We start from the raw sequence: 18,046 nt of genomic DNA, 5'->3' as shown, positions 1-18,046 counted from the left end.
ACCGACAGTTGATCTTTTCTCTCCAAGTTGCTTTCCGATTCTCTTGTAGCCCATCCCAGCCTTGTGCAGATCAACAATCTTGTCCCTGATGTCCGTAGAAAGCTCTTTGGTCTTGCCCATGGTGGTGATGTTGGATGCTGGTTGTTTGGGTGTTGACAGGTGTCTTTTATACAGGTAACGAGGTGAGGCAGGTGTATTTGATGTAGATAATTGGTTGGGATTGGGGCTGTGTCTTAAAGAAAGACTAACTGGCTTGTAGGAGCCAGAATACTTGCTGTTTGGTAGGGGGTCATATACTTGTTTTTCCTCATCAGATGGTTATCAATTTTTATAATTTCATATGATGTGATTTTCTGGAATTTTCTTTGGGATTCTGTCTTTCACTGTTAGAATGTACATATGATTAAAATTGTAGATTGTTGCATTCTTTGTAAGTGGGCAAACCTGCAAAATCAGCAAGGGGTCAAATACTTATTTCCCCCACTGTAATTTCTAAATTCCCTAGCTAGAATAATACTTCTTTGATTGTGATGTGTTTTTGAAGATTTATGGCTTCAAACCAATGGGCTTGGAGCTGAGAGCCACAGACAGGAAGTCAGAAAGTATTGAGACACTGTGTTTGGGTGTTTTAATGGAGCTTTATGGTGACAGCATGCTTTTGAATATGGTCATGATCTATGGTTAAAACTTGCAGACACGCAAGTGCGGACGTCAGGCATTACGTAGAGTAAAACATATAGGGACAATGTTTTTATACTCTTTGGCCCACTAATGGGAGAAGTTATTATTATACAAAGAGAAAGAATGATCCCTCACAAACCTAAATAACCTTGAGATTCTTCACACAAACAGACGCTCGCTTCCATTAAAAGCGCAGGTCATTCTGCTACACTGGCTTCTCTGTGCACCGGTGTCAGTTATTAGTGACCTGTGGGCCTTTAATGTTTACTAATGTATGCTTTCACTGGCAGTATAAAAAACAAATCAGTCACTCTTGGCTCTCCATGTTTGCCCAAAGAGATCCACAACAGATTTTTGAGGTTAATATAATTCAGAAATAGGATCCCATATTTCATAAAACTTTGTGAAACCCTGAACTATAACGTAATACCACCTGCATTTAGTTTATTATCCATAAAATATGGAAGTGGAAACAACTTCTTTTCTTTGCTTTGAGCTAAACGCTAAAGTTATTACACTTGCATGCTTACAATGACAATGCTAACATGCTGTTAGCATGCTAGCATGAGTAATAACAATCATATAATAAAAAAAGTCACAGGTGCCAATGCAGAACTTTTACTTGTTATACTTATTTCGCTGCTGATTTGCATAGGTATGGCTGCTAAGCTATGATTGTATAATCTCTGTTTGGGGAAGGCAAATTGACTGACTTTAATCAGTTACAGTTACATTATTTGTAAGGTGTGTGTGCAAAATGAATGCCTTGAAGCAACTTTGTCCTATTTTAACTGCATTCGTCTTAAATTTCAATACATTCCTACAAAGCAGTGTGCCAAGGTTTTCAATGTTTAAACACAGACTTGAACGTGTTTTCCATTGCAGGGTGACGCAAGAAAAATAAATGTCTTGTTATTGTGATAACTGAGTGCAATGTGGCTCCTGGGTTCTTATTTCTTCACTTGCACTTCACTTTCATCACATATACTCTATTTCTGGTATCTTTTCCACGTATTGCCTTTCTCTCTCACTCTGGACCTCGCTAATATTATCACCTGTAATGTCAGTGATGCAGCGACTGAGGCTTTCTCTGCTACGTCTGCCAAAGTAAAAGCCTCCGCTAAATGCATGAAAATTGTAAACAGAAATCAAAGGTTACTCTGTTCAAATTAAACAGTTGAAAGTGTTTACATTATTTTTGGTCATTTCAGTTTGGTTGTTTTGTTCCTGGATAAAAGGGTCTAGTTCACATGTTCTTTCTTCTTGTAATGTGACAAATCTTTTATCTCTTACTGCATTTTTATTTTCTGTCTTGTGTTTCATCATTTGAACATGTCAAGATTGTATAAATTAACTTATAAACCGGTCTGAGTTATTAGTTTATCCCCACTGTCCATCATCCAATTACAACTGACAGTCACTTTCTTTGTTGCTTTTTGTTTTTAGCCTCAGCGGACACAGCACCACTTAAGATAAATCAAGTTTGACAGGTCTGTTATAATTGCTGATGGGTCAAATCATCTAGATTTGAATCAAACTGTTTCCTAAAACAATGTGTCGCCTGTAACACATCTAAGGACTGTTTTTGTTTCAGCATGTCCCAGAATCCACTGGAAGTGACAGAAATAAATTGGTTGCTAGCATTACAAAGACCACATAATATTACCAGTGTTGTGAATAAATCTGAAGAGAAGCTTTCCTCCTGGGACTGCAGATTGTAAAATGACTCCCACAAACATTGCCTCAAGGCAGAAATAATATCACCAGTTGAGTTAAAGGTACAGTGTGTAAGATGTAGTGTGATATCGGCAGAGATATTGGCAGAAACAGAAAAGAAGTATGTTTTGTGTACAATCAATCACCTGAAAATAAGAATCATAATGTTATTCATTAACTTAGAATGAGCCCTTTATATCAGACAGAGGGAGTGGGTTGTCTTCCACGGAGTCCTCCATGTTGCAACGCCATGTTGCTACAGTAGACCAGAACAGACAAACCAAACACTGGCTCAAGAGAGGGTGTTTCATGGCCACCGTATAGGTTCTCCTCCACACTTGGAAATGGAGGGTGAGGTGAGGAGTTGGTTGCAATCTGCAACGTCACTGCTAGATGCCAATAAATCCTCCAAACGTTAAAATTCAGCTGGCTGCACAGAGCATCGTATAAATGTCGTTACAAGGATTTTAATGGGAGTTTGGTATAACTTCAGTTTGATTTTTGGTCCTTCTACTATTCTTCATATCTGTGAATAAAGTCAGTAAAATGCCATGTTGTGACATCATGTAACAGAACTACAGTGAGTTGGTCATACATTACACAGGAAGAAGAATAGTCATTGTTAGAACTTGCAGAAATGACAATATGTTACACAGAAAAAGATGGTTTGTTTTACAAAACTAGCAGGCAACATTGATATTGCATCAAATTTAAAGTGATTTATTCAAGTCTTCACTTCTTGTGTCAAATTCTGTTATTCCCATTGAGTAGTATTTCCCATAGCGCTGTGGTTGGGGGTTAGGTTTTAGGTAAATCCCACAAGAATAGGGTTGGTCTGTTAGTTGATTTGGCGCAATGACCACAGTCATGTGATGCCCGCTGTTTCAAAGATTTATTTCTTTACAAAAGAGACAACTGTAAATGTTGGGGGGGGGGGGGACGACTCAGCATCCCAGAGGTGTGGTCTCACAAATATGATGACTTTAGACCCAACAATAATCAAAAAAAGACTTGCAACTCGACTTTGACTTTAACACCAATGACTCGTGACTTCACTTGGACTTGAGCCTTTTGACTCAAATTGACTTCATACCCTCCCCAAAATATAATTTATGATATAAAAAAACCCTTAGAGCAGAGCATCAACACTTTATATTTTCTGTACGCTTTATTCAATAAAGAGCACATTATGAGACTTGACTTGGGACTTGTTGGTCGTGACTTAAGACTTGACTTAGACTGGAGTACTTGACTGGGACTTGATGACTTGAGACTTAATTGTGAATGTAAAACAATGACTTGGTCCAACCTCTGAAGCATCCCAAACACTCTAAAATTTTTATTATCAAAATGTGAGCTATCAGGTCAAAATAAATAAAAAATACATTTTCCAATTTAAACAGACCCATATAAAACATTGCTGTGTGATGGGACATAGAATTAAAATGAAGTATAAAGAATAAGTAAAAAAGTATAAAGTAGCCTGACAGTGACTTATTACTGTAACATTAGTAACGAGCTTAATTTGTATAGCCTAGTATAGCCTATTTCTAATTGGTAGTTCAATCCTAAACAATATAGTATTTTAGAAAGTCATTCTAGGTTTTCTGTGTAAGATTGTAATCTGAAAAGTAACGAGTACGAAAAAGCTGTCAGATAAATGTAGTGGAGTAAAAAGTAAAATTTTTCTGTAGTAGTATAGAGTAGCTTAAAATAAAAATACTCAAGTAAAGAACAAGCACATCAAAATTATACTAAGTACAGTATTTATATAGTATGTGTCAGTCGGCTTGTGGTGAACTTCTTCTGCCACCTAGTGGCAGAAAACTTGATGATGCAGCTTTAACGTTAGAGCAGCAATTTCAGTGACTCTGAGGAAGTGTCTCCTCCACTGGCTGTAATTATGACAGGGCAGATATGGCCTAATTAATGCTTTCTGTTCTCTCCACAGCATAAAGCTGGTGTGTCGGTTGATGTAAACAGCTAGGCTCCCTGGGTCGGAGCTGGTAATTGCAGGTCTCTGTTCTGACATTGACAGTTAAGGCAGAGGGGATGAGGCTTAATTAAGGCCTAACGAGGCACCTGTCCTGTCACGGTAAAAAGCAGGGTGACGGACCCTTCCCTTACCGACAACTGCCTGAAAAGTTAAATCTGACATGAGACCCTTTACATTTGTTACCCCTGTTGGATTTACTTCCTCTGCAGTTACCGGTCATGTGTTTGTAGTTTATCATCTTTATTACTTTGCTTTGGGCTTGTTGTGTCTGAATAAGCTCTGCTTCAAGCAAAACACTTCTGTTCCTATCCTCCAACTACCTTTTTAATAGGCTTGTCTTTATGTAGAGAATTACATTTATCATTACTTTGCCTTTTTTGCTGTTCTCAAAACATTTATTCCCATGAAGCCAGCATGGACATGCAGCCTTTTCTTTGCAAAAATACACATTATGTCACAAAAGCTTATGTTACTTAAAGGGCAACTACGGTATTTTTCAACTTGGACCCAACTGTCCCATGTTTTTGTGACACAAAAACTCCATCGACAAAAAGAGTAATTCTCTGGTCTACCGTTGCCTTGATCGGTTAGTTGGTGTAATTGTGTGACTTGGTGTTTTTAACCCTTTAAAACACCAATGTCACACAATAACACAAACAAATAAAAACACTGAAGTCACACAACAAACCAACTGAGCGGTATACCAACAACTTTTCTGTTCTGCAAGGTAAGATTACAGTTCGTCAAGGGAGTCTGGTGGCTTTGAAGAAAGCGATATGGTGATTGTTTCTGGTTAAATAAAAAGCATCTTTCTCTTTAAAAAATGTTCTATCTCAGTAGGGATCCTTTCGATCAAGTGAGACACTTGTAATAAGAATCTGAGCCTGTCAGTGGCCCTAGAATTGCCCAGAAAGGTATGCAGCCCTGTTTCACTTCTGCTGACTACAGCGTGCTCACTCAATACTGGACCAATTTTTGTTCCAAATAGTCACTTGAATACAAAAACATGGGAAAATCCAGGTTGCTGACTGGATAGAAAGTACTTAACATTTTAACTAGCTAGTTTTAACTGCTTTATATACAGTTAGCTAGATTTAAAAGCTTACAGTTAAACTGCTTTAAATACATGTAGTTAGTTTTAACTGCTGTATATACAATTAGCTACTTTTAACTGCTTCACAGTTAGCTAGTTTGAACTACTTTGTCATTTAGTTTTAACTGCTTTACATGCAGTTAGCTAGTTTTAACGGCTTAGTTAGTTTTAACTACTTTATATACAGTTAGTTTTAACTGCTTCATATACAGTTAGCTAGTTTTAACTTTTTAGCTAGTTGAGTGGTTCCCAGCCTTGGTGTTAGGCCCCTCCAAAAGGTCACCATAAATGTGAGGGGTTGTGATTGCAAAGTTCTGTAAACACAAATTTCAGGTAACTTGGAGTATTTTTCTCAAAACTTCTTCTTTCAGACAAAAAGAGAAAATTTACAGGTCAATCAAAAAAAAAAAGTGTATTACTCATACTTTTTATTTTACCCTTCAGACACTAAACAGCAGACATGATGTGTTTCACTTCAGGTTAATTTAGAACATAATGTAGTGTCTCAGTCTACAGTCTGTGGTCCTCCAATCATTTCTCAACTTCCTGGATGTTTTTTTAGCCTCAGTGTGAGACAAACCTGACATGCGACAGTTCCTTCCTTCCCATTCTGGGCTTAGTTTGGTTCGATAACAGCTACAGGAGATAAAATTTATCTCTGGAGAAACACATACTTACACAATAACACACACAGACGGGAGCAGTATGACTACACTGATGTATTTGTACAGTGGGGAACTTCAAACAGCTCTCCACAGGTGGACTTTATATCAAGTGAATTCAAAGATAAAATATTCCTCATTTGATGATGCCTGCCTGCGTGAACATCTTGCTTTTCATTATCTTTTGAGATTCTGTTCTTTCCATTGATTGGTACTGCCCCCTCAAGTGACTCTTTGTGCAGAGTGGCTCCATAAAACTGCTGAATTCGAGTACCAAAATTATATCAAAGCCCTTAGTATTATTTCCTCTGCAGCCTCAATGGAACAGAAGAGGAATGGAAAAAATGGAACAGTAAAGAATCCAAGCAACAAAGAAATAACAAAAATCCCCTAATTAGGTCCCCTAATGTTGGGTTTGGTGAAACACAGGGAATCGTTTATAATTGAAAGTTTTCAAATTTTCTAAGACTGAAGATTCAGATAAAATAAGGAAACCATAATAGAACCAAACACCAAATTAATCTTCATTGAGAAGGAAAACACTGTGAATCAAGTCAATTCGGAAATGCCTTAAACCTGCATTCTTTCCTACGGCCAACAGAGGGCGACTCTTTTAGCAAAAAATAAGTCCGATTGCATTGGAGTCTATGAGAAAAGGACTCTATTTCTCTTCTTTTTTTTTTTATTACCCCGATAGAAACTTTCCTAATGAGTTTATGGTCTCAGTCGCAAGTTTCAAGTCTTCTTCAACATCGCATGAGGTTCATATAGTAAATTATGGTCCCATTTAGAGGAAAATAGAAATTAAAGCAGAACTTAAGAAGTCTTTCGGATGAGAGGCGTCTTCTAGTATCTTTAACCGAGTCTCTTCTGGTTCCAAAACGGTTGTCCACAAACCAATGGGTGTCGTCACGGGGGGCTTAGTGCACTTCTTCTGAAGTTTATGTGCAGTACTTGCAAGTACTTTTACAGGAGTATTTATTCACTGTGGTTATTGATACTTTACTAAATACTCCTTCCACAGCTGCATATATTTTAATGTGAAGGCAGCGGTAATAACAGGAAAAGACAATGGTATTGACATTAGAAACAAATTCTGACTTAAACTCAGTTGTTATCTCAAAAATAGACGTGTAAATTGTGTACATGTAATGTGATGAAGACGTTCCTTGTGTACTCTCGGATGTAAGGTTTATCTTCCGTTTACAAGACAAGTAATCCTTCATGATTCCATCCATTAGGGCAGTGTTGAAGCAGGATGTTGGTCAGTAAACTGATGATATCTCTGTAATAACTTTACTTTCACCTTCATTTTCTATTCCAAAGAAGTTTGTTAGACATGCTGTCCACATGGTTCCAGATCTGGGTAATTAACACATTATCATTATTACTTATGGAACCAAGTTGTAATAAACTGAGTATCCTTTAAGCTTGCATAGAACATCTGTTCAAAGTATTTGACTCGTACACTCAAATAAAATATTTAATACTTGGCAAGAGTCTTCAGAAAACTCTGACTCCAACCACTGCTCTGGTCCTTAAAACATTCAGGCATGGGAGCTTCATTGTTTGAGCCGTTGAAACAACAGAGGGTGTCTCTGGTGTGGTTTGTGGTGGTGTTTTTGTTTTTTTTTTACTAAGTAGGCGGACTCCAGTGGCAGCACAGTGATTCAAAACAAGTCTGGATTTCTAGATAGTCCTGGTACAGTCAGGCAGAATCCCCCAGAGAGATGAAGTCTCTGGGCTTCAGTCCTGCAGCCTGCAGAGGCAGGAGGAGGGGTGAAGGATGGACATCAGTAGGTCTTCTTCCAGGAGCGGAGGTACAGCTGCAAGGGGAGGAGGGGGTTTCTGTTCTGCAGACTGGGGTTGAAAACATCAAAATCTGCCCTCCTCACTCTCTGCAGGTAGTCCTCCAACACCACCTACAGTTCATAACACCACAGAAGAAGAGTTTAGTTTTTCAGGTAATTTTTTCTAATAAGATAATTAAACTTAACTGCCATTTCATTTAACATTATTACTTCAGCCTGGTTTTGTGCTCATGTTAGCTGACTCCTTGTTTTGTCCTAAGAAATCAGTAGCTAGAGATGCATCTGTCCCGCCATCTCCATTTTCAGTCGACATCGTAGTAGTTGATAGCAGCCAAGGCTTGACAGTAATGATGGCCCGATGGCCCGGGGCCGGTGAAAAGTACTATCGGGACTAGTTGAACTAGCAACTCACTGTCCCAATCAGGCCAGTGCAAAAACACTATTGAAAAAACTAAAAACAATTGCATTATAAACTCAACATCCTGCAGCTGTTTTGCAGCTCTTGGCGCGCACCGTTGGCTAATCAAGAGTTGTGGCAATGTGACGAGTAGTTGCAGGGGGCGACTCCACTGGCTGCAGAAAGAAGTGTGATTGTATAGATGTCTGAGAAATGAGGCTACTTCTCAGCTGATTTACCTCAGTAAAAACTTTCCTAATGAGTTTATAGTCTCAGTCGCTAGTTTCAAGTCTTCAACACAGTATGATGTTAACGACCATTGGAAAACAGACCAGAAAGCAGCGGATGCTTTAGGACGGGACTACCGATTGACAGCTCTCTGCTCCGGTGACCACAGATTTACTGTATGTTTTATAATTTTAACAGTAAACTTTTGACAGTAAATATTGTCTGCAAAAAAGTATAAAAATTTGTGTTTCTCCTTATACTTCATCGACCCAGAGAGGAAATTTGCTAGTTCTCTGAATTTAACCCATCCTAATTAGGAGCAGCCGACACCCTCTGGTCCCCATGGACTGAGCTACTGCCTCCCCCTTTGCAAAAATCTGTTCAGCTGCATCTATCTCATCCGTGCTTTTCGCCATTTTTCTGGCAACTGCTATTTTTTTACAGATGTAGCTAGATAGCTAGCAAGGGTTAGGGAAGGAGGGTGGCGTGGATGTATTAAGAGATGAGGATCAATATTCGGATCAATATTCACCTGTGTTTTCTCGACAAAACGTGGTTTGGACACCAGCGTCGGGTGAAACAGTCGCTGTCAGCTCGTGTAGTGTGTGAGCCCCTGTCACCAATCAGTCACGTAGTGTGAACGCCACAACCACTTCAAGACTCCCGTCACATGACGGCAAGTTGTGTAGTGTGAACAGGACGGCCATCAGCGGACGCTGAAAGTCCTGTAGTCTGCACGAGCCTTTAGGCGGTCGTGGTAGACTGGACAGATGGTTGCAATTCGCAACATCTCCGCCAGATGCCACTGCATCTTACACTCTGAACCTTTAATAGAAACATCTGTCCATGAGCACAACATCAGACCTATTTGAATGACTACACTAACTGCAGGTCTGGAACCAGATTACCTTTTTTCTTTGAGAACAGAAAAATCTCACTGAACTTAAATGACATGAAATGACAAATGAATCACATTTTTGACTTTGAAATTAGGATGAACTGACCCTTTAAAATGATCTGTTACCTACAAGATAATAAATAACTGTACATATGAAATGGTCTATTGTTTCCTCCGAAGCTTTGATATTTTGTCCCCACCTCTGATGGCAATGATTGCAAAGGTTTAAAGATTCATGTGTTACAGTAAAAGAGCTCCAGTCTGGGTGTTTTATATCCCTCAGGCTTCACCGGCACTGCTTTCACACGCCACTCATTCAAACCTGGCATTCATCGGAATTACATTTTCTGCACAGCGAGAAGGCTCGACTGGCTGTGTCGGCTTTCTCACATGTACACACTGAGCTGGAAGAGCAACGCGCGCACACACAAATAACCTCCACAGATGTCCACTGCAGCGTGAGAATCATAATTCAACACTCAGAAGAGCAAAGTGTTTTTTTTACTGTGTGCAGAGGAGAACTACAGTGTTTCTCAGCTCTGTTGAATCTATAGAAAGTCCGTAAGTACAACATCACGTTGATGGACTTCAGGCTACAGCAGATAGAACATTTAAAGAGCTCTTCCCATCAACAAGGAACATTTACTGTAAACTGCAATCTGTGTTATCTTGCAAGTTCTGAATGTGTGTGCGGATAGACAGTCTGGATCATATATTATTTATTTTAAAACAGTTAAAACACAAATAGTTATATTTGCTATATTTGATATACAAACATACATACATATTTAGTGTTTTTATACAAAGATAAGCCTTATGTTTTAAGAATTTGGACTTACTGTTAAAAAAAATGTTGCATTACATATTTTCTCACATTCAAGATGTCAGGACATAAAGAAGAGAGATCATTTTCCAGGACTTTTCCAGGACATTTTCAGTGATGATCTATGACAGATAAGGATCATGTCATCCACTAACATGTTCCTCTGATTTTAAAGATGTGCAGTCTGTGGCTATAACATACCTATGAAATTATCAAACACGCTGGCACATCAACTTCAGCATCTGAACCAAACATTAGTCAATATTTTTCAACCTTTTAAAAACAATGTGAGAAGAAAATGTTAATCTATAAAACTACCACACTTATCAGTCAGCAGTTACTAATATTTACCTTTGGAGCATAACATAATGGGGAGTAATACTGCCTCAACATAATGTTAAAATCATTTTCCAGGACAACACGGGAATTTCCATGACAGTTTGCAGTTGTTTTCCATGACTGGAAAATTGATGAACTGTTTTCCAGGACACGTGGGAACCCTGTAGTACTTTACTTTGTATTACTCTTTCCAACAGCATTTCATAAGTCAGTTCACTCAGAAGGCTTTCTGGTTCTTAATCCAAAATCTTCTGACATTACAAGGGACAAACTGATGTATTACTGATGAGGTTCACCTAATACTTAATGGTAGATCAACTGCAATACAAAACATAAATTTAATTATGCATTTCCTGAAAAACAGCATTTATTCAGCCTTGAGGTTTTATTTTAACAGCATCAAAGACATTGGGCCTAAATTAGCTCAATGGTAAGCTGATATTTAGAGAGGGAAATCAATGATAATTTCATGTACAATACATGTTTCCAGCTTCATGTTGAATTATGTTGCCATTTCAATATTAAAAAGGACAGGTTCACATTTTATTCCAGTTCTGTATTAAGCAGTTTTGTCACATTCGCTCCCTGACTTGGCACATCTCAGCTACTGCACCTTGACTACTTCTTCTGTCTGTATGATGCATCCAGTATGTGCTTCACGTCAAACGATACCATTGAACTTTATTTAGTGTTTCCCACATAGAGTTTACCTGGCCTGGCCACCCAGGTATATATAGTGACCCATATATATTAGCTATTTGCAGAGAATCGCAGAGAAGATGTTATTTGGTGTTACCTTGCAAGACGTGTTAACATTGAACACACCAGTACAGATGTCATTCGGTACCGCGTTGGTTTCCCTCGTTTCAATGGGCTACGAAATTAATAAGCCTCCTCCACATGCGGCGTACCGGCTGCTGTGAAAATGGACAAATCCAAAAGTGTTCTGTGTATGTTCGGCTGATGGATAAAAGCATGCCTTGGGAAAACTTTTGCATCCTGTGCTATAAGAGCACTAAATTCACATTCAAGTTCATGATTCCACTCCGGTGTCATATGTGTATTATTCGTGTTGAAGGTTGCTCTAGCTACAATCTGTAAAAACAAATTTAATAAAGAATTAATCTAAAAGTCATCAGAAAAGACACATACAGGGAGAGAGAGACAGGAAGAGGCGAGGCTAGCAGTTATGTGTGTGTGACCAGAGGCCTGGGGAACAGTAAAACTGAATGGAAAAGCAAGGTGAGACGATTCATTACCTGCAGGTGGCACAAGCACAGCAATCAAATTATTTTGTTTGTAGGAGGCAGTGTATTTGTGTATTTGCAGAATTGGCATGCCAATGAATGAACAGCTGTTAAATGTGAATAAGCGAGTTTATGCGTATCTGTAAATGTGTTTTTCATGTTAAAAGCCAGTTACCCAAGGTGGTTCTTGTCTAATAATCCAGGGAAAAGATCCTTTTCCTGATTCCTTTATGCTAAAATAAAGCCGTTTTCTCTGAGATATTTTATGTGGCAGAAGGATGATCTGAGCCTGGGGGTAGGGAAAACTAGACGTAGACACGAATATACGTGCTATGATTATAAAAATGTTTTCTCCTTTAAGCAGAATGCCATCATTGCTTTTAATTAATGCCCTGAACATTATCTCAGCACAGAATAATCAGATCAGTGTTATTCTGCGTATTTTCACTGTCAGTAGCATTAAACCCCTGCTGCAAAAAAACAAATCTGACATGCTTTAATTTTTAGTTAATATGCAAGACTACAAACAGTGTTAGACCTCTGTATGTGACCTTAACAAGACTCTCAACTCAAGACAGAAAAGCAATGACTCATCCACACCGAGGACAGTATGTTTTAGTTTCCATTTATCATCAAGAGGGACCATATAATATGCTGAACAAAATTCTAAATGCAGCACTTTTGTTTTTGCCCCCATTCATCATGAGCTGAACTCAAAGATCTAAGACTCTCTCTATGTTCACAAAAGGCCTATTTCTCTCAAATATTGTTCACAAATCTGTGTTAGTGAGCACTTCTCCTTTGCCGTGATAATCCATCCACCTCACAGGTGTGGCATATCAAGATGCTGATCAGACAGCATGGGGATTGCACAGGTGTGCCTTAGGCTGGCCCCAATAAAAGGCCACTCCAAAATGCGCAGTTTCATCACACAGAACAACACCACAGATGTCGCAAGTTTTGAGAGAGCGTGCAGTTGGCATGCTGACTGCAGGAATGTCCACCATAGCCGTTGTTGTGAATTAAATGTTCATTTCTCCACCATAAGCCGTCTCCAAAGGCGTTTCAGAGAATTTGGCAGTTCATCCAACCGGCCTCACAACCGCAGACCACGTGTACCCACACCAGCCCAGGACCTCCACATCCAGCTTCTTCACCTCCAAGATCATCTGAGGCCAGCCGCCCGGAAAGCTGCTGCAACAATCGGTTTGCATAACCAAAGAATTCCTGCACAAACTGTCAGGAACCGTCTCAGGGAAGCTCATCTGCATGCTCGTCGTCCTCATAGGGGTCTCGACCTGACTGCAATTTCGCACAGCCTTTGAAGAGGAGTGGACCAACATTCCACAGGCCACAATCAACAACCTGATCAACTCTATGTGAAGGAGATGTGTTGTAGAGCGGTGCATTGGGATTGGTATCTCGCGGGACCCATCTCAAATCAAGCGGCAGCGGGTAGTTTTAACTCTGCTGCGGGCGGGAGTGGGCGGCTAAAAAATATACTGCAGGTCCCGCAGTAGCGCTGATAAGATGGAGACAACAAACGGAGTTGAAATGAAGATTAAAGTGAGTGTATGCGGCTGCTCCCAAGAACGTACTGCACGGGCCTGAGTCGAACCGGCGACATCGGATGCGGGAGGTGACGCAGACAAGGAGGCACTTGGCAAGGTGTCAGGGAGTTTACTCACTGCACAGCCTCGCTGGCTTCCGTCACACAGGCTTATACAATAAGATACCAAAGCAGGTCTGAAATTTGGAAAACTTCTCAGCTGTTACTCACAAAAATGAATGGAATGATTTCTGTTGATTATTCTGAACGTTTAGCATAGCCCAAACATTTGTCTCCTTTTTTTGTACTCTGCAGGTCACAATGTTTGCGGGTGCGAGTGGGAGTGGATACACATGTTGTGGGAGCGGGCAGTAATGGTCACAAAATCAGCGGGAGCAGGATCAAGAACACAGTCCCACACAGGTCTCTAATATTTTGCACTGCGTGAGGCAAATGGTGGTCACTCCAGATACTGACTGGTTTCCGGACCCCCCAATACAGTGAAACTGCATATTTTCTAGTGGCCTTTTATTGTGGCCAGCCTAAGGCACACCTGTGCAATCCCCATGCTGTCTGATCTGCATCTTGATATGCCACACCTGGGAAGTGGAAGGATTATCTCGGCAAAGTGCTCACTAACACAGATTTGTGAATAATATTTGAGAGAAATAGTTTTGTGTACATAGAGAAAGTCTTATATCTTTGAGTTCAGCTCATGATGAATGGGGGCAAAAACAAAAGTGCTGCGTTTATAATTATGTTCAGTATATTATACACACACACACACACACACACACACACACACACACACACACACACACACACAGGTCAGCCTCAGGCTAAGGAGCATCTGATTTGAGTTTGGTGATGTGGATCTGAGATACTTTTACACTTTTTCAGCCACAACTAAAAATCTATAAATAAGAGTTAGAGCCCTGACTTTCCTAAATGGATGTTTGAGAAATCCTTTTTACTTGAGTGTTAAGTTAATTTACCAATTAGAAGTGATAAGGATAATGTGTTTGGTTGAAACACAAGCCTGAAGAGCTCTCTGTGTTTTCTGTTAAGACTTACCGTCTGGAGGAAGGCGGGAGTTGCAGCGGCTGGGACGTTGCGGCCAAATGATCGTGCCTGAAAAGAAGGTGGGGGAGAGAGTATGTTAAAGACTGGAAATGACCCTACAGTTTCATGTTGTTTATCTAGAGATCTGTCATCCACGCAAAAACAGTAAAATCTCTTCTTTGTCCCGCGTCGGTCTGCAAACACCACACCTGTTGATCGTAGCCCACATGTGTTGAGCGGTGAGACACTCAAGTTACTCTGCTTTTAGCTGGTTCGGTCCTCTCCTGCTCTCTCACAAACATGATTTACACATCGTTCTGTTATTATTGTTAGACAACAGAGTGAGTCAAACATCTGATCGCAGCATGTAAATGCACGTCCAGTGTGGAAAGATCACAGTGGAAATATTCCTGATTATTTAACTTGTAAACCCCTTTACTTTCCTCTAGCGCCACCATCAGACATTTCCACTTGCTCAACACACAAAAACTGGGTCCTCTAGGGACTATGAATCTGTGGATCTCAAAGACTGAATATTCTGCTTTACTTTGGCACCACCATCACACCAAATTATCCAACTTCAATGGAAAATCAATATTAAAATCAATATAAACATGTTAAAATCCACAACACTGTGCTCTAGTTCGTCTGGTTTCATAGACAAATGTAATTTGTTCCAAGAAATAGTCAAGCTAAGCTAAACCTGTATGGTAACTGCTGCTCTGCGGCACAAAGACGTCAATTTAGTTGCTATTTTAGGATCAAGACATCCTCTGACAAAATTGAAATGATCGGTTATATTGGCATTTCAAATTTGTGACAACAGAAAAAGTTAGCGGAGACAGAAATCTGTCTTAACTTTACTGCCACACAGTTCCCGACAGTGTGTGAGCAGTCATCGTTTTCTTTGTCCACACAGAAGAGCATCACAGGAAACTCAGTTTGGAGGCCAAAACGGAGAGCAAACGGTGCTAATTCTTCAGATGAAGCCGGCTTTGTGTGGACGTAGTCTCAGTCTTTAGGTCCTTCGTGTACCATTGCATTTATAGTTGGTACTTGAAGATCACCAACTTGCAAGTGACGTTACCGTCACTGAGAGCGGATTAACAGTTGCACCATTTGTTTGCGAGTGCGTTTGACTGTCGGGTGCGTCCGTTTATCAATTCACTTCCCTAGATTGTTCACCTTTACCCTGGCAACAGAAACACATCAATACTTGCTGTTCATTTAATCTTTATTATGTACTATATATGTTTAGAAAGGTTTTTGGAAGAATTTCCACCTTTAAAAAGGATTAAAGTGAAGACAGACGGGACAACAGACCTCTTTCTTGGGCTTATTTAATTTTCCAGTTTGTTCTGTCTGAACAGATGCATCTCAGAAACTTTGTGCATTTATATCTTTAATTCAAAAAAATGAAACTGTCATATTTTAGATTCCTTACACAAAGTGAAATTTCAGGCCTTTTTTTTTTTCTTTTTTTTAATTTATCTTTAATCTACCTGGGCTAAGGAGAAACAAAACAGGCCCAAAGTTCTCTTTTTAGTTAAGTAAATTTTGCATTTCATTTGAAAATCCAGGTCCCAGAGTCTGGAGGACGAGTGGAGAGGCTCAGAATCCAAGTTGCTTGAGGTCCAGTGTGAAGTTTCCACAGTCAGTGATGATGTCAGTGCCATGTCCTCTGTTGGTGTTGGTCCACTGTTTTTTCTAAAGTCCAGAGTCAATGCAGGAGATTTTAGGGCACCTCATGCTTCAAACTGCTGACAAGCTTTACAGAGATGCTGAGTTTCTTTTCCAGCAGGATACAACACCTGCCCACAGGTTTGCTGACCATGGTGTTACTGTGCTTGGTTGGGCAGCCAGCTCGCGCTCAAGTTCCATTATTTTGAACTTTGACCATGCCGTGCCCGCAAGGTCGCCGAGCACTGTGCTGTGCTTGCGCTTTGCTCGACGCAGCAACAAACCACCGCGGTGCCAGCCACTGAAAATAACTGTTTTCACAGCGCAGCAGTGCGTTTGCTGCAGTCTATCTTAAAAGGCCCATTAAGTGAGGGATTCCCCACCAGGTAAACACAAACATTACTGCAGTCGAGTAGCACCAGGGACCTGGCGGTTTTTAACGACAGAGATGGGGGAGCGGATGCTATAACATGGATCAGAAGTATTCCATCTTTCTTTTTATTAAGTTGAGAGGTGATCCAAATAAAACTGAACTGCTTTTGCGGCGTCTCTACAGGGGAATCGCGGTGTGAGCCGCAATGTTGGCCTGTTATTTTGCCCTCCAGGTCACCACGCATGTTACTTGACTAAAAAAAACTAAAAAAAAAAAAAAAACTATGAATATCGATGCCCTGAAGGCCACTATCAAAGCAACCTGGGCTTCCATAACACCTCAGCAGTACTACAGGCTGATTGTCTTCATGCCACACTGCACTGTAATTTGTGCAAAAAGAAGTCCCGATCCAATACCGACTGCACAAATTGACCTTTTCAGGACGTCATTTCTTAATTATGAATTCTTTATTCTAATTTTGAGATATGGACTTAAATTCCATGAGCTGTAAGCCGTAATCGTCAAATTAAAACACAATAAAGGCTGAAATATTTCACTTCATGTGTAATGCATCTAGAACATATGAAAGTTTCACTTTTTTAATTAATTGCAGATATAAATGAACTTTTTCAGGATATTTAAATTTCTGAGATGCACCTGTATTATCACCATTATGGATTTAAATGTTTTCAAACAGAGGAGCCATCAGATGTTTAAATTACTGACCTCTTCTCTTGTTGTTGCTTTTTAAATTGACTCACAGGAGAAGACGTCATAAAAGACCATAAACACAATAAATACAACATAAATGATGATGAATGTTTGAGCAGCAGCTTAATGAAAAAAGCCTCCTGAAGTACTAAAATCAATGAGGCGTAAAAGTGGCAGCTAATAAGCTAAGAAATCTCCAAACCAATTAGTTCCAAAGTCATTAGAGCTAAATTAGTAAGTTAGCACTAAAACCAAAGACATTTCCAGGACATTTTCATTTACCACCGTACTTTGGGTGCAGATGTTTGCATCAGAAAAGCACCGCACGCCGAAGCATCAACAGCCACTGATGTTTATTAGACTTTTAAAAATGGCAGGGCATCTTGTTGCTGCTGTTCAGGCTCTGGCTAAGTGGCTTAAAAGGTGTTCAAGTGTGTTGCAAAGCATAACTGCTGCCGATGTGGATATTACTTTACCTCGACTCTGAACTGAGCAGTCAGTCAACAGCTGCTGCGGAGGGGTCAGACAAAAATATATGCTGTGAGCTCTAATTATACTGTTGTTGTACCGTAAAAATGTTCGATTTGATTTACAGGATGAATCAAACCAACAGAGAATGCATCTACTTTTAAGTTGCACTGTTCCTTCATCACCATGAACACACACTGTGGTATACTGACTCACTCCTACATACACTGTCCTGCTGCCCCAAATACTCACTAGAGCGCCACATGTGGATTCATCCACTGCTGAAAATAGTCCAACAAACTATTTCCTTAT

The 18,046-nt window shown here is 39.9% G+C and overlaps 1 protein-coding gene across 3 annotated transcripts in view; it reads right to left on the bottom strand.

Moving 5' to 3' along the window:
- Positions 1–7,167: 7,167 nt before the first annotated feature.
- Positions 7,168–18,046, bottom strand: part of ndufaf6 (NADH:ubiquinone oxidoreductase complex assembly factor 6) — a 26,379-nt gene continuing 15,500 nt past the window's right edge. For 2 of the 3 annotated variants that reach the window (XM_046045752.1, XM_046045753.1), the window contains exons 8-9: positions 14,515–14,571; positions 7,168–8,070 (exon numbers count right to left, since the gene is read on the bottom strand). In XM_046045752.1, coding sequence (XP_045901708.1) covers positions 7,942–8,070; positions 14,515–14,571 — 186 coding nt within the window. In that variant the 3' untranslated portion in view covers positions 7,168–7,941. Of the gene's footprint in view, positions 8,071–11,440; positions 11,562–14,514; positions 14,572–18,046 lie in introns of all 3 variants that reach the window. The other variant, XR_006824547.1, reaches the window with a different exon arrangement.

The sequence above is a fragment of the Micropterus dolomieu genome, linkage group LG03 (genome assembly GCF_021292245.1).
Source record: "Micropterus dolomieu isolate WLL.071019.BEF.003 ecotype Adirondacks linkage group LG03, ASM2129224v1, whole genome shotgun sequence".
Taxonomy (NCBI): Eukaryota; Metazoa; Chordata; class Actinopteri; order Centrarchiformes; family Centrarchidae; genus Micropterus; species Micropterus dolomieu.
This window is presented reverse-complemented; position numbering and strand designations above follow the sequence as displayed.